A 23,062-nucleotide genomic window follows, 5' to 3' on the forward strand; every position below is an offset into this window, starting at 1 on the left:
ATGAGTGGCATATGGGTTTTTTCCCCTGATGGTGATATTGAAATTAGTATGCAATCAACGGTGCCTTAGAATCAAAGGAATCCGGCACATTTCTGGATTCCCACGAATACACTGGCTCCCGCCTGGGAAGTCTGACCAATACCTCCCTAACCTTGAGTACGTTGCTGTCCCCCAGCTGCCTCCGCACCGAGTCGTCCAGCAGCGAGACATCCTGGAGGGCTCTTGTTTTTCGCGGCGAACGGGTCCGCTTTGGCACCAGCAGCAGGATGACCAGGAAACCCAGGAGGAAGCCGGAGGCCAAACCGAGGCAGAGGCCGGAGACGTAAGGGGGCAACGGCAGGACGAAGTAGTTGTAGGCAAGGAGGGCAACACAGGCGAGGGCTTTGCTGGGCACAGAACTGCAGGACTCAGTGGGGTGGAGAACGGCATCCAGAGGCCGCACGGTCCGCACCTCTTCGGCGCCTGCGCCCACCTCTACCACCTGGATCAGGTCCCCATAGGAGCAGATCTCATACCGGCAGTTCGAGGAAGGGCTCCACTTTGGTTCTGCAAGGCCAAAGCCCTCCATTTGTCCTTTTGCCGTGGCACCATGGTGGTCCATCTCCGGGCTGGAGGACTCCAAGACAGTGGATTCCTTCCCATGACTGGAAGCAGAGTCTTGGCTGTTATTGAGCAATGCTTTGTGTTTCGGGGAAACGTTCTCCTCGCCGATGATCTTGCTGAGCCGGCTAAGCGGTTCCTGCATGGCCTCCGAGAAGCGCCTCTTGGTGTCCTCAAACTTGGCCTCCTGGGCTTTGAAGAAGCTGCCTCTGCTCTCCGACGGGGAGACGTTTGGGGAGGACGGGGCAGTCCGTGAGTCGCCGTTCTTGCCCTTTGGGTGGGTGATCTGCCGCCAGCGGTGGACATTGAGCTTGGAGTCGGACTTGGACGGGGTCACCTCGGGCTCCAGGCGCGAGATCTCAGTGGAGATGGACTTAACCAGACTCAAGAGCGGCTGGGGTTTGGGGGCTGGGGAGCCCTCCCGGGCCTCAATCTCAGTGGAGATCGACTTGACCAAATTGATCAAGGGCTTGGGGCCTTGCGGGACTGGCTTTGGCGAAGGAAGAAGGGATGCCGCATGCATTGAGGGCTCCGCCAGCTGATTTTCATCTTTCCTGATCTCCTCTTCACCTGGAGGGAGGTTGCCTGGGGATTCCAGGACAACATCCTCTTCTTCATCCAAGGCAAAGATTAGCTCATTTCCATGGACGCTCTCCCACTCTTCGTCCTTCCTAGACCCATCTATGGGGCCAGCAAATGTTTGGGGAAGAAGAGGTTCACTCCGTTGCCGATCCAGAGAAGGCTTTGCCGTCAAAAGGCTACAAACTGTGAGAGGACGGTCGGCCATCTTTCACATCCTTACTGATGCCAAACCTAAAAAAAAAATAGGAGAAAGTATTAGAGAAAGAGAGGAGACTGACTTCCAAACCTAATCCCATTGAAGACTTTGGGGGAAATTTCAATTTTGCATAGCAACTAGACTAGGAAGTCAAATACAGATCACTGTCTTGAGACTACATGGGCAGGTCCCATAGAAAGGTTGGGAAAGTTTTTGGGAAAAGCTTATTCATTCCTGAGCTTCAGAGGCTGGCGTTTTCCCAAAAAAAAATGCCTTTTCTGTATCCCCAATCCTCACTCAATATATGCAAATAACCTGCATTTCATCAGTGAATTTTAAACTGCATTTTACCTGTGTGTATTTCTTATATGAATTTTAATCGTGTTTTAACCATGTTGTGACCCGCCTTGAGGCACAAAGAGAGACAGGTAATAATATAATAATTATCATTATTATAATTATCATGATCATCATCCTTTTTCTCTCAGTACTGCACTAGATTGATCCAATTGCATAAGCCATAAGGAGAGGCAGGCAATAAATAATAATAATAATAATAATAATAATAATAATAATAATTTACTGACACAAAAACACAGTATGTCACAGCAAACGAGATCTATATGCTGGATTTTGTATCACAAAATCACAAGTTGAACACTTCCCAAGCGTCTAAGACTGTGTGATGTATTTTCGAATGATGTGCGCAGATCCAAGTAAGGTGGCCTTTTGCAGTTGACAGATCGTGATTTTGTCAATGTTTATTGTTTCCAATGCCGGCTAAGATCTTTTGGCATGGCACCCAGTGCGCCAGCGACCACTGTGATCACCTGTACTGATTTATGCCAGAGCCTTTGCAGAGCCTCCTGATAATGGCTGAGTTTTTCCTGTTGTTTTTCCTCAATTCGACTGTTACCTAGAATGGGGACATCAATAATCCAAACTTCTTTCTTTTCCACAATCGTGATGTCTGTTGCATTGTGTTCCAAAACTTTGTCAGTCTGGATTCGAAAGTCCCACAGTATTTTTGCATGTTCATTTTCCACTACCTTTGAAGGTTTATAATCCCACCTGTTCTTTACTGCTGGCAGATGGTACTTGTGACATAAGTTCCAGTGAATGATTTGGGCCACAGAGTTGTGCCTTTCTTTGTAGTCCGTCTGTGCGATCTTCTTGCAACAGCTGAGGATGTGATCCATGGTTTCATCAGCTTCCTTGCACAGTCTGCATTTTGGATCATCTGCTGATTTTTCAATCCTGGCCTTAATTTCATTGGTTCTGATGGCTTGCTCCTGGGCTGCAAGAATCAGGCCTTCTTCTGTCTCCTTCTTCAGTGTGTCATTTGTGAACCATAACCAGGTCTTCTCCCTGTCAAGTTTTCCTTCAATTTTGTCAAGGAACTGCCCATGCAATGCTTTGTTGTGCTAGCTGTCAGCTCTGGTTTGTAGTACAGTTTTCTTGTACTGCTTCTTCTTCTTCTTCTTCTTCTTCTTATTATTATTATTATTATTATTATTATTATTATTATTATTATTATTATATACATAACAAGATGAATACAAAGCAAACAATATCACTATGGTGGCCTTTATACTTGATCCCACGTCGGACACTTCCCAAGACAAATGGCTGTATGTTGTCGCATGGGACTATTTCACCTATTAATTAGTAAAGGTAAAGGTTTTCACCTGACATTAAGTCCAGTCGTGTCCAACTCTGGGGGTTGGTGCCCATCTCCATTTCTAAACCGAAGAGCCATCATTGTCTGTAAACACCTCCAAGGTCATGTGGCCGACATGACTGCATGAAGTGCCGTTATCTTCCCACCGGAACGGTACCTACTGATCTACTAACATTTGCATGTTTTTGAACTCCTAGGTTGGCAGAAGCTGGGGCTGACAGAAGGAGCTCATGCTGCTCCCCTGGATTCGAACCTGCGACCTTTTGGTCAACAAGTTCAGCAGCTCAGCGGTTTAACCCACTGCGCCACCAGGGGCTCCCCACCTAATAATTACCTCTCTCTATATTTATTTTGTCATTGTACATTGCTTGTGTTGTTAGGCCAAGGTCATCTTTATGAGTGGTGATTGTGGCTGATCATTAGTAAAGATGGTAAACAAGGTTGATGCAAGAGTGCTGCCTTGAGGTAGACCATTTTTTTGCCTTCTCTATCTACTTTTCCTGCCTTGCAGTTCTCTAGGTTGTACTGATCCATTTAGTTTTCATGGCAAGAATGCTGGTGTGAGTTGCCATTACCTTCCCCAGATATTGTATTTGGTCTGACCTGTCTGCCATGACCTTCCTGTCTTGGGTGTCCCTTCACAGTTTTGCTCATGGCATCACTGAGGTGCTCAAGCTCCAGCACAGCGACAAGGTAACAATCCTTTGTTGGAGTTTCTAGGAGGGTCTAGATAGTTTTGTAAAATCGTAGTCCCGGGTGATATGGTAGACTTTATGCAGCCATTCCCTATGTTGCACCATGTCATAGGTTGCCATAAGATCCACCAAAACTGTTCCTGTAATGCAACCTTTCTCATAGCCTTCCTCAACAATACAAGCAAAAGACTATGAAACAGTACAAGCAGAAGACTATGAAACCAACTTGCGAATGCCCTGAAAGATCTCTCCAGCTACTTCAAAGACAATCACCTGACAACTAACCCTGCCAAGACACAAGTGTGTGCTTTCCATTTACATGATCATGAAGTCAACAGAAAACTGAAGATTACCTGAGAAGGCCAAGAGCTTGAACACTGTGCCCACCCTAAATATCTCGGGGTCACCTTGGATCGAACACTAACATTTAGGAAACACTGTGCAAACACTAAGCACAGTGTAGCTGAACGCAATAACATCCTGCAGAAACTCACTAGCACATGGGGTGCAGACACAACATTGATAAGAGAATCAGCCCTGGCCTTGTCTTACTCAACTGCCGAGTAAACCTGCCTTGTTTGGCACGAGTCTTGTCCAAGCAACGCAGGTGACTATAGCACTGAATGAGACATGTAAAATAATCACAGGGTGTCTCAAACCTACACCTGTTGATAGACTCTATAAGCGAACTGGCATTGCCCCCCAACCCTCGATGTGCGATGGGAAGTTGCTGGCAATAGCAAGAGAAATAAGGTTGACATTGTGAAAGCCACCCACTGCATGGCTATCAGCCTCCTCCCAGTAGATTTAAATCAAGGAGAAGTTTCATGAGAACCGCCACTCCTCTTAATGTTCCTACAGCAACAGCTAAACCTGGAAATCCCAACTGAATGGCCCCACACGAAGGGTCTTCCTCCAGGACAAACCAAGAATGGTCAAAGTATTGTCGAAGGCTTTCATGGGTTGTTGTGAGTTTTCTGGGCTGTGTGGCCATGTTCCAGAAGCATTCTCTCTTGACATTTCTCTTGCATTTATGGCAGGCATCCTCAGAGGTTGTGAGGTGTGTTTCCAACAGACCTCACAACCTCTGAGGATGCCTGCCATTTACAAGCGAAACATCAGGACAGAATGCTTCTGGAACTTAGCCACACAGCTTGGAAAATTCTCAAGAATGGTCAACTTGGAAGTCTCTGAACAGACTCAGAAGTGGAGTGGGCAGATCAAAAGACAACCTGGATAAATGGCACTACCTAGAAGAATCCTCCACCTTATGCAACTTGGAGCAGAACAAACAACCCTGCATCTGTATGCTTGCTCACCATGTCCTGCCTCATGCACAGAGGAAGAACTTATTAAAGCCACAGACGGAGCCCCCAGTGGCGCAGTGGGTTAAACCCGGCAGGACTAAAGACCGACAGGTCGCAGGTTCGAATCCAGGGAGAGGCGGATGAGCTTCCTCTATCAGCTCCAGCTCCTCATACGGGGACATGAGAGAAGCCTCCCACAAGGATGATAAAACATCAAATTATCCGGGCGTCCCCTGGGCAACGTCCTTGGAGACAGCCAATTTTCTCACACTAGAAACGACTTGCAGTTTCTCAGGTCGCTCCTGACACGACCAAAAAGCCACAGACAATATAGTCGCTGTTGTCCGTTTTTGGTCTGAAACTATTTAGCTGCTTGTGATCCCTTTATTTTATCAATTTCAAACTTATTTATTATCCAATGCTTTTGACACGAAATAAATTGCACATTGCAGTTGTGCAATTGTGCACATTGTGGTTTTGTGCATGCGTTGTAATGCATTTTTTGTTTTTTGGCTTTTTAAATCTCTTCTGCTTACTTCATGTCCAGTCTCGATAAAATAGTAAAGAGTAGAGACATCAGACTGGCAACAAAGATCCACCTAGTCAAAGCCATGGTATTCCCTGTAGTAACCTACGGATGTGAGAGCTGGGCCTTAGGGAAGGCTGAGCGAAGGAAGAGAGATGCTTTTGAGCTGTGGTGTTGGAGGAAAGTTCTGAGAGTGCCTTGGACTGCGAGAAGATCCAACCAGTCCATCCTCCAGGAAATAAAGCCCGGCTGCTCACTGGAGGGAAGGATACTAGAGACAAAGTTGAAGTACTTTGGCCACATCATGAGGAGACAGCAAAGCCTAGAGAAGACAATTATGCTGGGGAAAGTGGAAGGCAAAAGGAAGAGGGGCCGACCAAGGGCATGATGGATGGATGGCATCCTTGAAGTGACTGGACTGACCTTGAAGGAGCTGGGGGTGGTTGATGGCCGACAGGGAGCTCTGGCGTGAGCTGGTCCATGAGGTCACGAAGAGTCGGAGACGACTGAACGAATGAACAACAAGCTGTGTTTTTCAGTGTTTTTATGAGTGATGGTCACTTGGACAGATGTATTGTGTCCAAATTTAGTGTCAATTTGTCCAGTGGTTTTTGAGTTATATTAATCCCACAAACTAACATTACATTTTTATTTATATAGATATATATTAAAAAGTGACTTTGTTGAATTGAAAGAAGTAACAAACCAAACTTACAGAACAAAACAAAACCACACACAATAATAAAACTGACCCTAAATCAGCAAAACATTAAACAAGACTGAAAAGTATTGTTGAGGCTTTCATGGCTGGAATCACTGGGTTGTTGTAGGTTTTTCGGGCTGTATGGCCATGTTCCAGAAGCATTCTGTATTGACATTTTGCCTGCATCTATGGCAAGCATCCTCAGAGGATGCCTGCCATAGATGCAGGCGAAACGTCAGGAGAGAATGCTTCTAGAACATGGCCATACAACCCGATAAACCTACAAGAACCCAAGATTGAAATGACTTCCAGTGAAGACCTTCTCAAAGTGTATGACCCTGCAACTCATTTTCTCCCATCCAACTTAGATTTTAAAAAATACTTTACAAATGGTATATAACTAGTCTAAATAATATTGTAGTTTACTCCTCCATTTATTGTTTCATTGCTATCCAAATAAAATTCTTTTCTGCCTTGGCATATTAGTCTCCAATACCCTCTTTGCATTGGTGACTAATAAAAGGAGCAACCCTCATTCATTTATGACCTCATCGAATGACATATTTTCCCCTGGTTTCTCGGTATTTCGTTTTGTTGGGTTCTTTATTTATTGTTATTTGCTCCCCGGATGCGTGTTTCCAATCAGGTCTGGATGACGCACGCGTCGGCGCATCCTTTTTAAATCCCTCAGGGAGGTTTACTAAAACAAATTAAAAATAGGCCGGTTTGCCCAAAGGGAAAATCTCTATGAGGATTTCTGTGGGATCACGCACACACATACACTTCTGATATATCTTTATGTTTCTGTGTGTGTGTGTATGGAGGAAATCTGATTGTTTTGACCACTAGGAATACTGCTGAGCTTGTCTATTTCTATGTTGTACATTTATGTAAAGGCAGAATGTGTGTGTGTGTATATAGATATATATGTGTGTGTATATATATTTGTGTGTATATATATGGATATATATGTGTATGTGTATAGCTAGCTAGCTAGATAGATAGATAGATAGATAGATAGATAGATATGTGTTTGTAAATGTGTGTATATATGTATATGTGTGTATGTTATGTATGGATATATGTGCTTATATATACATGTGCATATGTCTATATATGTATATGTGTGTTTATCTGTATTTGCATATATATATATGTGTATGTGTGTTTATGTGTATATATGTCTGTGTGTTTTGACCACTAGGAAGACTGCTGAGGTTGTCTATCTCTGTGTTGTACTTTTATGGAAAGGCAGAATATCTGTGTGTTTGTGTGTGTATACATGTATATGTGTATATATATATGGATATGTGTGTGTGTGTGTGTATGGATATATATGTGTGTATGTGTATAGATCGATAGATATGTGTTTGTAAATGTGTGTGTATATATGTGTGTGTGTGTGTGTGTTATGTATGGATATATGTGTTTATATATACATGTGCATATGTGTATATATGTATATGTGTGTATATCTGTATTTGCATATATGTGTGTGTGTACACATGTGTGTGTGTGTGTTTATGTGTATATGTCTGTGTGTTTTGACCACTAGGAAGATATACATGTGCATATTTGTATATATGTATATGTGTGTATATCTGTATTTGCATATATGTGTGTGTGTACACATGTGTGTGTGTGTTTATGTGTATATGTCTGTGTGTTTTGACCACTAGGAAGACTGCTGAGGTTGTCTGTTTCTGTGTTGTACTTTTATGGAAAGGCAGAATATCTGTGTGTGTTTGTGTGTGTATACATGTATATGTGTATATATATATGGATATATTTGTGTGTGTGTATAGATAGATAAGATATGTGTTTGTATATGTGTGTATATATATATGTATATATATGTGTGTATGTTATGTATGGATATATGTGTTTATATGTGTGTATATGTGTATGTGTGATCATATATATGCTCTTTTGTCTATATATGTGTGTGTATGTATATGCATATGTGTATATATGTATATGTATATGTGTGTGTATACATATATGTGTGTTTATATGAATAGGTATGTGTATATGTGCATGTATATATATGTGTGTGTATATATATGTGCGTGTGTATGTATACATGTGCATATATGAATATGGATGTGTAAGTATATGTATATATAACCTTTTAATTCAGTAAATTCAGCTTCTTTTGCATCTACTTTTCATGTAGTATTAAAAAGTATGTGTATAGCCCTTCCAGCTACAAAGCTAGGAATCTTATTTTGCAAAAAAGAGTGAAAGAAGATGTCTAAGGAGCTCAGACAGCAAGGATTAAGTGGACACCATTCAGCAACTATGGAATCTTGGGAGTTGTAGTATTACAAGGGCTATGTCCACACTGTGCTCTTGTGATAGAATCCTGGGAGTTGCAGTTTAGCACACTTTGGCAAAGAGGGCTCAAGGCAACAAAAGTGGTATCCAACTGCAGTGGAGATGCATCCATGAGGCCAAGAATGTCGGAAGCCCTGAGTGAAAGGGCTCTTCTGTGGCAACATTTTATTGCAAGCATAATGGGATTTTGTAGATATAGATATTTTATAGTGGATCTATTTGTACTTGGAGATGGTGTCACTCAAATATATTTGTTATCAGGATAATGGGGTTTTTGGAAGGCGACGGAAGAAAGGAAGCCAACGCAGCATTGGCCCTTTCCACCTGAATGCAGAAATGCTTCTTAAAGGAGCTCCACTTCTAAGGATGCATTAACTGGATCATCTGCTTTAGCAGCTCTCCTTTTAAAGAAAGCAAACCCCTGAGCAGAGTCTAATTTCGGACTCCGGAGGGAGAGTTTTTGTAATGCAAAAATCCCTTGCAGAACTGGGTTGCGTCTGCACAGTGGAATTAATGCAGTCTGATACCTCTATAGCCGCCATGGCTTTGTGTTAAGGAATTCTGGGAGCTGTCCTTAAGAAGTCCTTTTAAAAACTGCAAATTTTCCCATTGCTATCATTCTGAGATGATTAATAAAATGACAGCCTCCATGGGAATTAAAGTGGGACCAAACTGTGTTAATTCTACAGTGTAGATGCACCCGAGGTATTCGGGTGTTGAGAAATGAGAAATGGAGATGGCCCCTTCCTTTCTCTTTCATATTCTGCAGAATGAATATAGAGCACACTTTTAATGCCTCAAACAGTCCTAAGTAGAGGATCTCAATAAGATAAATCGATCTTTGGGCCATAAATTGTCTACTTATCCATATTTTTATTCAAGGGTATCGACACATCCTATGGGTATATGTATACAAGTGGCAGGTATCTATAGAGAGATTTTTTTTTTTCAAAAAAGGTACCAGATCCTGTCTGATTTTTGGGTGCTAAGCTGGGTCAACCCTGGCTAGTAATTGGATGGGGAACCGCCGGCAAAGACCTGGTTCTATTCAGGGGACGGACGGACCATTTCTCAGTAGGAAAACTTTAGGAAATGAATGAGGTTGACATAAAATGTCAGGGAAAGCATGCATTAAACAGGTACATCTTCCTTTCTCTGTCTAAATACTTCCTCCAGTCCAAAGAGACTCTCTTCCATTATCATTTTCTCATAAAGACTCCCAAATTCTGCAAAATCCAATTATAATCAAGGGATAGAAAAGGAGGCAAAAACTTAGCCAAACAAACCCCACATGAGTGTTCACCCTTCCCTATGCCACCCAAAGCTAATATATAGATATAAATAAATATAAAATTGGCTAGAGTTACACTTTTAAAAAAACATACCTGTTCTAACTTACATACAAATTCAACGTAATAATAAACTTACAGAACCAATCTTGATCGTAACTTGAGGACTGCTTGTATTTGCAAATCAGTACTTTTTCCATGCAAAATGTGCAAATGATGTTTTTGTGCAGGAAAACGGCACTTTCAATGCATTTTGAACAAGTCTGCAAATCAGGACTTTTTCCATGCAAAATTTGGAAATGGTATTTTTGTGCAGGAAAATGGCACTTTCCATGTGTTTTTGAGTATTCTGCAAATCAGGACTTTTTCTGTGCAAAATTTGCAAAATTATATTCTTGTTGGCTGATCCACGAGATCTAGAAGAGTTGGAAGCAACTGAACTAATAAACAAGAACAAAATTATTGTGCTGGAAGTAGCACTTTCCATGCATTTTGGAGTATTTTGCAAATCAGAACTTTTTCCATGCAAAATTTGAAAATTGTGTTTTTGTGCTGGAAAATGAAACTTCCCATGCATTTTGGAGTATTTTGCAAATCAGGACTTTTCCATGCAAAATTTGCAAATGTTATTTTTGTGTAGGAAAATAGCACTTTGCATGCATTTTGGAGTATTTTGTAAATCAGGACTTTTCCCATGCAAAATAGAAAAAAACCATATTTTGTGTGGGAAAATGGCACTTTCCATGCATTTCAGAGTATTCTGCAAATCAGGACTTTTTTGCATGCAAAACTTGCTAATGGTGTTTTTGTGCTGGAAAATGAAACTTCCCATGCATTTTGGAGTATTTTGCAAATAAAGACTTTTTCCATGCAAAATTTGCAAATGTTATTTTTGTGTAGGAAAACAGCACTTTGCGTGCATTTTGGAGTATTTTGTAAATCAGGACTTTTTCCATGCAAAATAGAAAAAAATCATATTTTGTGTGGGAAAATGGCACTTTCCATGCATTTCAGAGTATTCTGCAAATCAGGACTTTTTCCATGCAAAACTTGCAAATGAAATACTTGTACAGGAAACAGCATTTCCCATGCATTTCGGAGTATTCTGCAAATTAGGACTTTTTCCATGAAAAAATTGCAAATCATATTTTTGGGCTGGAAATGGCACTTTCCATGCATTTCAGAATATTCATAACTTGGGGACTGCCTGTATTTAAAACGTAGGGCTAAGGTGAGGGTGAGATTATTATAATTCTGGGAGCATGTCTTTGGGCCTTCAAATTGTCTGCCTTTAAATGTAAGGTATATATAAACAAGTGACAAGTACCTATAGAGCAGTCATGGGCAAACTTCAGCCCAATAGGCTGTTAGGAATTGTGGGAGTTGGAGTCCAAAAGACCTGGAGAGCCAACGTTTGCCCGTGCCTGCTTTAGAGAGATATTTTTTGAAAGGCACGGGATCTTGTAAGATTTTGGATGCTAAGCAAGGTTAGTCCTGGCTAGTAATTGGATGGGAGATCACCAAGGAAGACCTGGTTCCATTGCAGAGGAAAAACCACATCTCAGTAGGAAAAACTTAGGAAACAAATTAGGTTGCTATAAACCGGCAGGGAATATATGCATTAAACAGGCACATCTCTGTCTAAATCAGGCATGGGCCAACTTCGGCCCTCCAGGTGTTTTGGACTTCAACTCCCACAATTCCTAACAGCTGGTAGGCTGTTAGGAATTGTGGGAGTTGAAGTCCAAAACACCTGGAGGGCCGAAGTTGGCCCATGCCTGGCCTAAATACTCCCCTTCTTTCCTCCGGTCTATTAGATAATTATTCTAGTAATAGATCACATTATTATAATTCTGGGGGCCTGGGTTTGAATCCCCGCGGAGATCCCACTCTCTCGGCCTCAAAGGTCAAACAAACCTAGCCGGGGAAACCTTGTAATAGGAGCGAAGGCAGACACCAAGCAAAGGAAGAGAAAGAGTTCTGAATGACCTTGCCCCCCATCCTCTCCTTACCGATTTGGGGGCTTGTGTTCCTCCAGCTTCCAGATCTGACTTTCCCACAGGACGATGGGCACCGTTATCCTTCCTTCGTGGCTGGAGGATTATATCGACCGGTCCAAGCAGGCCGTCTGCTGGCATGACCCTGATCCCGACTTAAGCCGAAAAGCCGGGCATCAGAGGGTCCAAGGAGCGGCGCCAAGGGATGCGGTCAGAGCGGTGATGATGATGATGCTCGACTGCATCCCCGGCCCCTTCCTTCTGGTCCTGATGCTGCAGAAGCCGCCCAATGGCAAGGAGGCTTGTTCTCACCCCCGGCAAGTGGCAAATTTCTGTTTCACAGGCCTGGGTCCTTTACAGAAAGAAAAACAGGGGATGCAACCTTGCAATGAATAATCCTCTTCCTTCTGCAGGTCGGTCTCTCTCTGCAGCTCAAGCCAAGGCTCTGTGTCTCGCCTCCTTCTTCCCTTTTGCAAGGCGCACATTGGAAGCCGCAAAGCAAAGCCGGCCAATCCCCATGGAGCGTGTCTATTGGAGCGGGGGTCTTTCTCCCCCTCCCCAATCCCTTGCAATAGGAGTCAATTGAGGACAGCACAGAGCTCAGCCCCAGACTGGCTCCCCTTCCCCCTTTTTAGCACAAAGAGAGACAAACAATAGAAAGCATATTGGAAAAGGAAGGCAAAGGGTTGGGAAGAAGGTCAGACCTGCCACTGAGGTCCACGGGGTCAACGATTATTTTTTAATTATTGATTTCCCGAGCTTTGCCTAAGCAGGACCCACTACATACTCTCACACACATTTATATGAGTATATATACATATTATATATAATATATATGTGAAATAATAATGCCTAAGCAAGACCCACTGCATACTCTCACACACATTTCAATGTGTGTGTGTAGATATATACATATAAATATTTGAAATAATAATAGTGTAGATATATACATATAAATATTTGAAACACACACATATACATACAGTATTTAAAATAATAATGCCTAAGCAGGACTCATTGCATACTCACACACATATTGAGTATATATATACACACGCACACACACAAACACACACACACACATATGAAATTATAATACCTAAGCAGGACTCATTGCATACTCACATACACATTTATGAGTATATATACATTATATATATATATACACGGTATATGAAATAATAATGTCTGAGCAAGACCCACTGCATACTCACATACACATTTATAAGTATATATACATTATATATATATATATGAAATCATAATGCCTAAGCAAGACCTACTGCATACTCACATACAAATTTATATAAGTATATATGAGTGAAATAATAATCATAGAATCATAGAGTCAAAGAGTTGGAAGAGACCTCATGGGCCATCCAGTCCAACCCCCTGCCAAGAAGCAGGAATATTGCATTCAAATCACCCCTGACAGATGGCCATCCAGCCTCTGTTTAAAAGCTTCCAAAGAAGGAACCTCCACCACACTCCGGAGCAGAGAGTTCCACTGCTGAACGGCTCTCACAGTCAGGAAGTTCTTCCTCATGTTCAGATGGAATCTCCTCTCTTGTAGTTTGAAGCCATTGTTCCGCGTTCTAGTCCCCAGGGAAGCAGAAAACAAACTTGCTCCCTCCTCCCTGTGGCTTCCTCTCACATATTTATACATGGCTATCATATCTCCACTCAGCCTTCTCTTCTTCAGGCTAAACATGCCCAGCTCCTTAAGCCGCTCCTCATAGGGCTTGTTCTCCAGACTCTTGATCATTTTAGTCGCCCTCCTCTGGACACATTCCAGCTTGTCAATATCTCTCTTCAATTGTGGTGCCCAGAATTGGACACAATATTTCAGGTGTGGCAACCAAAGCAGAATAGAGCATGGGGGGCATGACTTCCCTAGATCTAGACACTATGCTCCTATTGATGCAGGCCAAAATCCCATTGGCTTTTTTTGCCGCCACATCACATTGTTGGCTCATGTTTAACTTGTTGTCCACGAGGACTCCAAGATCTTTTTCACACGTACTGCTCTTGAGCCAGGCATTGTCCCCCATTCTGTATCTAATGCCTAAGCAAAACCCTTGAAGTGACTGGCTTGACTCTGAAGGAGCTGGGGGAGGTGACAGCCAACAGGGAGCTCTGGTGCGGGCTGGTCCATGAGGTCACGAAGAGTCGGAAACGACTGAACGAATGAACAACAACAAAGCAAGACCCACTGTATGTATACACACACACGTATACATATTTGAAATAATAATGTGCGCACACATACAAACATAGTATTTGAAATAATAATGCCTAAACAGGACCCACTGCATACTCACACACATATTTATATGTGTGTGTGTGTATATATTTGAAATAATAATGTGTGTGTGTAGGACCCACTACATACACGCACATTTATGTATGTGTGCATTTATACATATACATATTTGAAATTGTGTGTGTGTGTGTATATATATAATATTTGAAATAGTAATGCCTGCATACTCTCTCTCACACACACAATATTGAAATAATAATGGACTGAAATCAAATTAACAATAATTTATCAAAATAATTCATTAAATAATCATAATTCATTGAAACAATATTAATAACAACAATTGTTGAAATAATCATAATTCAAGGAAATAATAGTACTAATTCATTTAAACAATAATAAAAATTGTAATAATATTATTAACAATAATATGTTGAAATAATCATAATCCATTGAACTAATAATAATAATTCATTAAACAATATTAACAACTTGTTAAAATAATCATAATTCATTGAAATATTAACAATACTATGTAGAAATATGACATTTCATTTAATAATAGTAATAATTCAATGAAATAATAATACATTGAAATAATAATATTAAGACTTCATATATTGAATTGATAATAATTCATTTTAAATAATAGTTCTAATTCATTGAAATAATAAGAATTCATTGAAATAATAATATTTGTAATAATATGTTCATAATTCGTTGAAATAATAATTAAAATAATTCAAACAATAATATTAATAATCATAATTTATGAAACAAATGCTGGACCACTCTTAACAACCACCACTCTAACAACCACCAGAGAAGCCACTGAAATCCGCAAGCCATGTGGACAATTTCAACAGGAAGGAAGAAACCATGAAAATTAACAAAGCTGGCTACCAGTATTTTAAAAAAAAAACCCTCTAAAATCAGGACAGTACATAAAGAGCAACACTCAAAAACAGGGGAATTCCAGACAGGAAACCATCATGTCAGGGGTGATTTGAATGCAATATTCCTGCTTCTTGGCAGGGGGTTGGACTGGATGGCCCATGAGGTCTCTTCCAACTCTTTGATTCTATGATTCTATGATTCTATGATCATCTAACACCTCCCAACAAAGGATTCCACCAAGCAGGAAGCAGCCAGGCTTTGAAGCTTCAAGCCTACTCAATGCTAATTAAGCTGGCCAATTGCAAAATTCCCTAGTTTCCAACAGACTTCGCAACCTCTGAGGAATGCCACATATGCAGGCGAAACGTCAGGAGAGAATGCTTCAGGAACATGGCCATACAGCTCGGAAAACTCACAGTAATCCAATAATAAGCGCCGCGCGCCTGGCGGCGGATCCTGGTTGTCCGACAGCGCCCCCTGGCGCGCCTGCCGCTGGAACTGCAAGGCGGAGGCGGAGGAGGAAGGGAAAGAAAGGGAAGGAGGAGCCGCCCGGGGCGAAGGGCAGCAGGCAGGCAGGCAGGCAGTCAGGCAGTCGGTTACATAAAGGGCAGAGGCGGACGGAGAGACCCGCTTGCACCGCCATGTCCTTCTGCACCTTCTCCGGGGGAGAGGTCTATCAGAACCACTTCGAGGCCGGTCAGTGCGGGAGAAGGGAGCCCAGGCTTTGTTTCGGGGTGGTCTTCTTTTGGGATCTAGTGAAACAGGCTCCAGGGAGATGCTTCCCCGTGGGGCCAAGGCCTGAGATTGATTACAAGGGACCTCCACTCCAGATCCTGTGGATGTAGCATTCAAGATGATGATGATGATAATAATAATAATAATAATAATAATATAATGGTATGGTAGTAATTATAAATATAACATAATAATAAAATGGTATCATAATATAATCGTATAAGAATATTATATTGGAAAAAATTATATAATAATAATAATAATAATAGATAGTAATAACATCATGGTAAAATAATAATAGTAATAATAATAATATAATTGTATAATATAACAACAACAATAATGGAATAGTAATAGTATAATAATATGATATAATAATATAATGAAATAGTATTGATAATAATGGAATAGTAACATAATGGTGTAATAATAATACAATGTAATAATAATATGATGGTATAATAATATTAGAATGGAATAATAATATAATGGAATAGTAATAATATGATGGTATAATAATATTGTAATGGTATAATAATATAATGGTATAATAATAATACAATGGAATAATAATATTATAATGGAATAATTATATAATAATATAATGGAATAGTAATAACATCATGGTATAATAATATTATAATGTTATAATAATATAATGGTATAATAGTATAATAAGAATATTATAATGGAATAGTAATAATTATGTAATAATAATAATAATGGAATAGTAATAACATCATGATATAATAATAATGGTATAACAACAATAATAGTATTAACAGTAGTATAATATGATATAATAATAATATGGTATAATAATATGAAATAGCAATAATAATAATAATAATAATGGAAAAGTAACATAATGGTATAACAATATAATGGTATAATATAATGGAATAGTAATAACATGATGGTATAATAATATTATAATGGAAAAGTAACATAATGGTATAACAATATAATGGTATAACAATATAATAGAATAGTAATGACATGATGGTATAATATTATAATGGTATAATAATATTATAATGGAATAGTAATAACGTAATGGTAAAATAATATAATGGAATAATAATATTAATAATAATAATGCATTCCTATCTGTGTTGGATATCTGTTTTGATAGACTCCATGTACGCTATCCTTGGCAGTCCGTATACAATATTATAAGAGTGGTTATATTTCGACTCCCACTCCCATCATGCTGGTTCAAGGATTCTGGGATTAACAGTCCAAAAAGAGCCCCACTTCTAGGCTGCAGCAAGTCAGGTTTTATGGGGTTGTTCATCAAGTTGCCTCTCTATGTAAGACTTTCATAGGGGTTATCTTCGGGAACAAATCCCGCCTTGTCTTGAGTATATACAGGTAAGTCCCCACGTTAAGAGCAAGATTGGTTCTGTAGGTTTGTTCTTAATTTGTTTGCAAGTCGGAGGAGGGACATTTTTTCAGTGTAACTCCAGCCACAGATGTATATCTTTGTGAGCCGGGGACTGCCTGTGATTGACATTACAGCCCTGTTTTCCCTGCAGGAATGTACGTTTGCTCCAAATGCGGCTTTGAGCTGTTCTCCAGCAAATCCAAATATGCCCATTCCTCTCCTTGGCCAGCGTTCACCGAAACCATCCACGACGACAGCGTCACCAAGTACTTAGAACGCCCCAATGCCTTCAAAGTAAGCAATCGGATCAAACATTCATTACTTTTTTCACTCTCTTTGCACCAGGAATTCAATCAGATATCATTTTGGATCCCAGTGCTTTCAGTTTCCCTGATGTTACTTTCTGTTCCTCCCTTATCGGTGTGCTATTTTTTCATTAGTTCTCGTAAGTTGTTTGTTAAATTTGTACTTGCAATGGATAGCTGACACGTGGGCTTCCCTAATACTTTTTTGTTTCCATTTTGTACATCTTAGAAGCTTCCCAAAGTCAGTTTTATTTTCGGCACAAGGAAGCAAAGCAAAGCCAAAAAAATCTGCCTCTCCTCTTTAGATTTATTTATTTATTTACTATATTTCTATACTGCCCTTCTCAGCCCAAGGGCGACTCAGGGCGGTTTACAAAACGGCACGATTTGATGCCACAATAATATAAAAACAGTTAAAAGCATATGACATACATAAAATTGCATACGTTCAATAAAAACATAAATCCTCTGCATCATATTACCAAAATCATTATCCGATCGCAATTGTCCAGCCGTTCCGAGGTCAAGGAAAAAATATTATCTTATCTGCTACACTGCATTTGAGAAAGCCTGGCTGTATAGCCATGTTCCAGAAGCATTATCTCCTGACATTTTGCCCACATCTATGGCAGGCATCCTCAGAGGTTGTGTGGTCCGCTGGAAACTAGGCAAGTGGGGTTTATATATCTGAGGAATGTCAGAACTCTTGTCTGTTTGAGGCAAGCGTGAATGTTGCAAGTGGCCATCAAATCTAGGGCACACACTAATTAAAAACAAAACAAAACAAATATTTGCTGGTGAATTTAATGTGCTGCAGCAAAAAAGTGAACCCTTTCCAATGAGTTTTCATTACCAATTATTCTTTGACATGCATTTGTTCTTATATATGCACAAACGAGAGGGGAAAGTGCAAAAAACACACAATTCTTGCATCTAGTTTTACAAGGAGAAAAAACCTATTTTTTGCCAAACTTTTCCTGATATGCTAATAAGAAGAAAACCTAAAGTGAAAACAAAAACAATCTACAGACATTACATTTTGATCAATTTTTAAATGGTAAAATACAGCACTAGATGACAAGCTAGGATGCTGTGCATTGCCTTCAAGTAAATATGGTACAGTAGAGTCTCACTTATCCAACCTTTGCTCATCCAATGTTCTGTATTATCCAACGCAGTCTGCCTCCCGTCCGGATCCACAGCTGTTTCAATACATTGTGATATTTTGGTGCTAAATTCTTAAATACAGTAATTCCTAGACAACCTTATTGAAGTGCTTTTTCTGTCAATTTGTTGTAAAACATGATGTTTTGGTGCTTAATTTGTAAAATCATAACGTAATTTGGTGTTTAATAGGCTTTTCCTTAATCCCTCCTTATTATCCAGTATTTTTGCTTATCCAGCGTTCTGCCGACCTGTATATGTTGGATAAGTGAGTCTCTACTGTACTTGCTAAACTGGTAAAAGAGCTACTGCAATTTCAAATGAGATGAAATCAATACCACTATGTAACACAATTTTTGTTCTTGGGTTATAAATGTCATTTCCTAATTGGTTCTGTCATAAAAACATGGAAAAGGTTTATTGAACTGCAAAAACTTTGTCTTTGCAGGAAGGACATCCTGCAGCACGTTTTGCTATAGTTTTTCAATGAATATCTCATAGAGTCTCGAACAATTCAACAGAGTTTGTGCTACAAAAACAAAGTTTCTGGAGCATAACAACTCCCTTCAAAGTAAGGGCCGTACAGTTAAACAGGAAATAACATTTTCAAACCAGGAACAGAAGCTTTTTTAATGTCCTTGGCATTGCCCACATTGGGTTGATCTGCTTAAAACGTCTGAATAATCAAAGGCTCCCATAGATGTAGCTGTTCAAATCATAAGGAGGAAGCCTCTAATTGAAGATGCAGGAGCCCTTGAATAAACATTGTAGATGCCTGTACATCCTCGTATGGAAGTAATGATTGTTTTCCTTGCGATGTTGGTATTTTAGGCCATTTCCTGGGGTTATTTGGAGCACTGATTCAGAAAAGTGCATTGGATAGACAGACTGCACCGGCTCTTGTTTCATGATTTTCAATGGGTGACTGGTAGATGGCATACATTCTGTATTTCAGAATCTAGAATGGATAAGGGGAAACCGGTGCCATTTTTGGAACTCATAGGTCAAATATATTCAGAACATTTGAGGCAACAAAAGGTGTGTGAACCAGTGCAATGTTTCTTCCGAGGGCATCTGCGCCTTCGATTAGAAGCTTCCGGTCGCTTTTTCTACTGGAGCCCCTGGCCATTCGGAGGGGGTTCTCTCACTGTTCTCTATGCATTCCTTCCAGGTCTTGTGTGGCAAGTGCGGCAATGGTTTGGGCCATGAGTTTATTAATGACGGACCCAAGAAGGGCCAGTCCCGCTTCTGAATATTCAGCAGCTCTCTCAAATTTGTCCCTAAAGGTGAGTCGGCCTCCAAGTTGGACCCTCTTTCTCTGTTAGCTGAAAATGTTGATGTGGTGTCTGTATGTTTCTTTACCTGCCCTTTGAGAGAAGAAAATCCTTTTATCCATCCCCTGGGTGCCATACAGTCTAGAAATAATTTCACAACAGTAACTGCAGTAGATAGATAGATAGATAGACAGACAGACAGACAGACAGACAGACACTTACTATTGGATGTAAGGTCAGAGGAAGAGGTAAAAGGGGGTTTTGAGGACTTAAAAATATTGGCAAACAAAATGCTATAATATTCCATAAGCATCAGCTGAACATCTCCAAAGAAATAGTATAAGTAATAATGCTATGGGTATTCAATAAATAATGCAAATAATAATAATGTGGGTGCTAAATAAAGAATGCAAATAATAATGCTATGGGTACTAGATAACTAATACAAATATTACTATGAGACCTAAATAAGTAAAACAAATAATATTATGCACACTGAATAAAGAAAACAAATTATAACACTATGGGCACTAAATAAATAATCTGAATACTAATATTATGGGTACTGAATAAATAAAAATAATATGGGTGCTTAATAAATAATACAAATATTAATGCTATGGGTAATAGATAAATAATACAAATATGGGTACTAAATAAGTAATGCAAATATTATTATGGTACTAAATAAGTAATGCAAAGAATACAAAAAGTAATCCTGTGGGCACTAAAGAAACAAAAATGCGATGGGTACTATCGATGCGGCAAATGCTACTAACAATAATACTAATAATTGGAACACTAATACTACTAATAATACATTGGAGGGAAGGATATTACAGGCCAAGATGAAGTACTCTGGCCACATCATGAGAAGAAAGGAAAGCTTAGAGAAGACAATGATGCTGGGGAAAATGGAAGGAAAAAGGAAGAGGGGCCGACCAAAGGCAAGATGGATGGATGGGATCCTTCAAGTGACTGGCTTGGCTCTGAAGGAGCTGGGGGAGGTGACGGCTGACAGGGAGCTCTGGTGTGGGCTGGTCCATGAGGTCACGAAGAGTCAAAAGCAACTGAACGAAAGAACAGCAACAATACTAACAATATTAATCACATTGTACTAATAATATTACTAATCCTGCTGCTAATAATGACTATGATGTTCAAAACGCACACAACTAGACTCAGAGTTTACTAACCCATCAGCTTGTGCTTCAAAGGACAGGTCTAAGGGCTTAACAAATACACAAAAGAGTGCCTATGTTTTCATTTGGAATTAATGCTTTTAAGCCTGAAGTGAGAATAGGACTCTCTTTTGCTCTCTGTTTTCCAGACAAGGTTGAGAAGAGCTTGAGGAAGTAAACCGGTTTGGCTTCTGTTCCCTCCCCAATGTCTGTGTGTTTCAGGGGACCCATCCGTCCTATTCCCATCCAACCCACTGAGACCCTTCAACGTGGCCCATCATCCCTAAGCAGAAGTTGAAAAGAAGGGTGGATAAATGAAGTCGCTTTCCATGCATTGTAATACCTTCCTGCTGTCATGTCTTTCATGTTGAAACGGTTCCAGTTTTTGGCCTTTTTCCCATTGAACCTTGGAAGCAACTCCCGATGTTTGGAGACAATCGTGTTGTCAAAGGTCTCCAATGCAAAATCCTGGAAGAAGGCCAACTTGGCTGATCCATTGCTGGATTCAGGGTGGGTTCCATACCCCATGAACACCAGCCCTTGTTGTGATCTACTTATACTGTAAAGCCCGGTTTAGTGACTTTTGGAGGACACTTCTGAGACGGAAGCAAGAGATGGAGGGCAAACACCCTAAAAGTCCATTTCTTACGGAAGGCCGGCTTGCAATTCGGCCACGAAAGCCATTTTTCTTCCTCCTTCAACTCAGGAGTTTCTGCCTTTGGGTGTCCAGTTGTTGATCCCAAAGATAAAACGGTTATTGTAAAATGCATCTACGCTGTGGAATTAATGCAGTTTGACCTCACTTGAATTGCTATGGCTCAATGCTATGAAAGTATGGCAGTTGCAGTTTCACAAGGTCTTTCACCGTCTCTGCCAAAGTGGGATGGTGCTTTGCCAAACTACAAATCCCATAATTCCTTAGTCATTCAAGTGGCATCCAACTACATAATTGTGCAGTGTAGATGCGCCCCTGGAGATGTTTCCTCTTCTAAACAAGGACAATCCATACATCGTGTCCTGCTGCTATCTAAATTTTGGGAGGACACTCCTTAAAAAAAACATTGAGTTGCTTGACCTATATCCTTCCTGTAAACCACATTACACCACAATTTAACGCAGTTCAACACCGCTTGCATTGCCCTGGCTCAGGGCTATGGATTCCTGGGAGTTCTAGTATAGGTGAGGCACTCCAGGATCCCATAGCCTTGAGCCAAGGCAGTCCCAAGTGGGACCAAACTGCATTAAGTCAACAGTGTAGATGCAGACCCCATCTTTGAACCTTGATTTTTATTTTTAACGGTTGGGCCCCCAATTCCCTTTTGCATTTTTTGGCATAGCCTCACTGTATGAATCACCTCTGCATAAACCTTTCCAGGATGGCAGAGGCGAGGAAAATTGGCGTGAGCTCATGCCCCAAAATGCACTAAATATATTATTTCATCTTGAGATCACCGTCCTTTTTCCGCTGTTAGAGCCCTTGTGCCTTCAATGCCGCCTCCATCCTTTCCCGGAGGGTATTTATTTGGATGACAGAAAAACTCTGGATTGGGGCGCTCTCTCAGGAACCCAAAGATGGCGAGCTATTTGTCGTCGGACTTTCTATCTGTGAAAAGCATGGAACGGGTACCTGCCCGGTGCCCATTTCTTGCATTTTGATTGCTGCAAAAACAAAACACCCTGTTTGCATGTTTGCCTGGGAACTCACTGCAGCAATCAATTGGGTTGCCACTTAACTGAGTGAGTTTCCACGTCATAAATGCGCACAAAGAAGAGCAAACGTACATTCTCTTGCATTCGCCGATTGCAGGAAATCTGGGGTGCATCCACATTAGAATCAATGCAGTTTGCAATGGCTCAAGGTCCACACAGTCCTCAGAGTTGTAGTTTGCTAAGGCACTCCAAAATGGACAGAGCAGGCTCAAAGCCTTGCAAAACTACAACTC

The 23,062-nt window shown here is 40.5% G+C and overlaps 2 protein-coding genes across 4 annotated transcripts in view; one reads left to right on the plus strand and one right to left on the minus strand.

Annotated features, from left to right (window-relative positions):
- Positions 1-12,435, minus strand: part of LOC132781954 (testis-expressed protein 2-like) — a 29,683-nt gene extending 17,248 nt beyond the window's left edge. Inside the window, exons 1-2 of one of the 2 annotated variants that reach the window (XM_060786541.2) lie at positions 11,929-12,435; positions 143-1,413 (exon numbers count right to left, since the gene is read on the minus strand). In XM_060786541.2, coding sequence (XP_060642524.2) covers positions 143-1,387 — 1,245 coding nt within the window. In that variant the 5' untranslated portion in view covers positions 1,388-1,413; positions 11,929-12,435. The remainder of the gene's footprint in view (positions 1-142; positions 1,414-11,928) is intronic. The other variant, XM_060786542.2, reaches the window with a different exon arrangement.
- A 3,183-nt stretch (positions 12,436-15,618) lies between these two features.
- Positions 15,619-21,461, plus strand: MSRB1 (methionine sulfoxide reductase B1). 2 transcript variants are annotated; one of them, XM_060786538.2, is made up of 4 exons: positions 15,619-15,769; positions 17,347-17,489; positions 19,836-19,950; positions 21,342-21,461. In XM_060786538.2, the coding sequence occupies exons 1-4, from the start codon at positions 15,715-15,717 to the stop codon at positions 21,404-21,406; spliced, it is 378 nt and encodes a 125-aa protein (XP_060642521.2). In that variant the 5' UTR covers positions 15,619-15,714; the 3' UTR covers positions 21,407-21,461. The 2 variants fall into 2 exon arrangements, with proteins under 2 accessions (XP_060642521.2, XP_060642522.1); XM_060786539.2 differs by having other exon boundaries at positions 15,622-15,769; positions 21,269-21,461.
- The last annotated feature ends 1,601 nt before the right edge of the window (positions 21,462-23,062 follow it).

This window comes from Anolis sagrei, chromosome X (assembly GCF_037176765.1).
Source record: "Anolis sagrei isolate rAnoSag1 chromosome X, rAnoSag1.mat, whole genome shotgun sequence".
Classification (NCBI taxonomy): Eukaryota; Metazoa; Chordata; class Lepidosauria; order Squamata; family Dactyloidae; genus Anolis; species Anolis sagrei.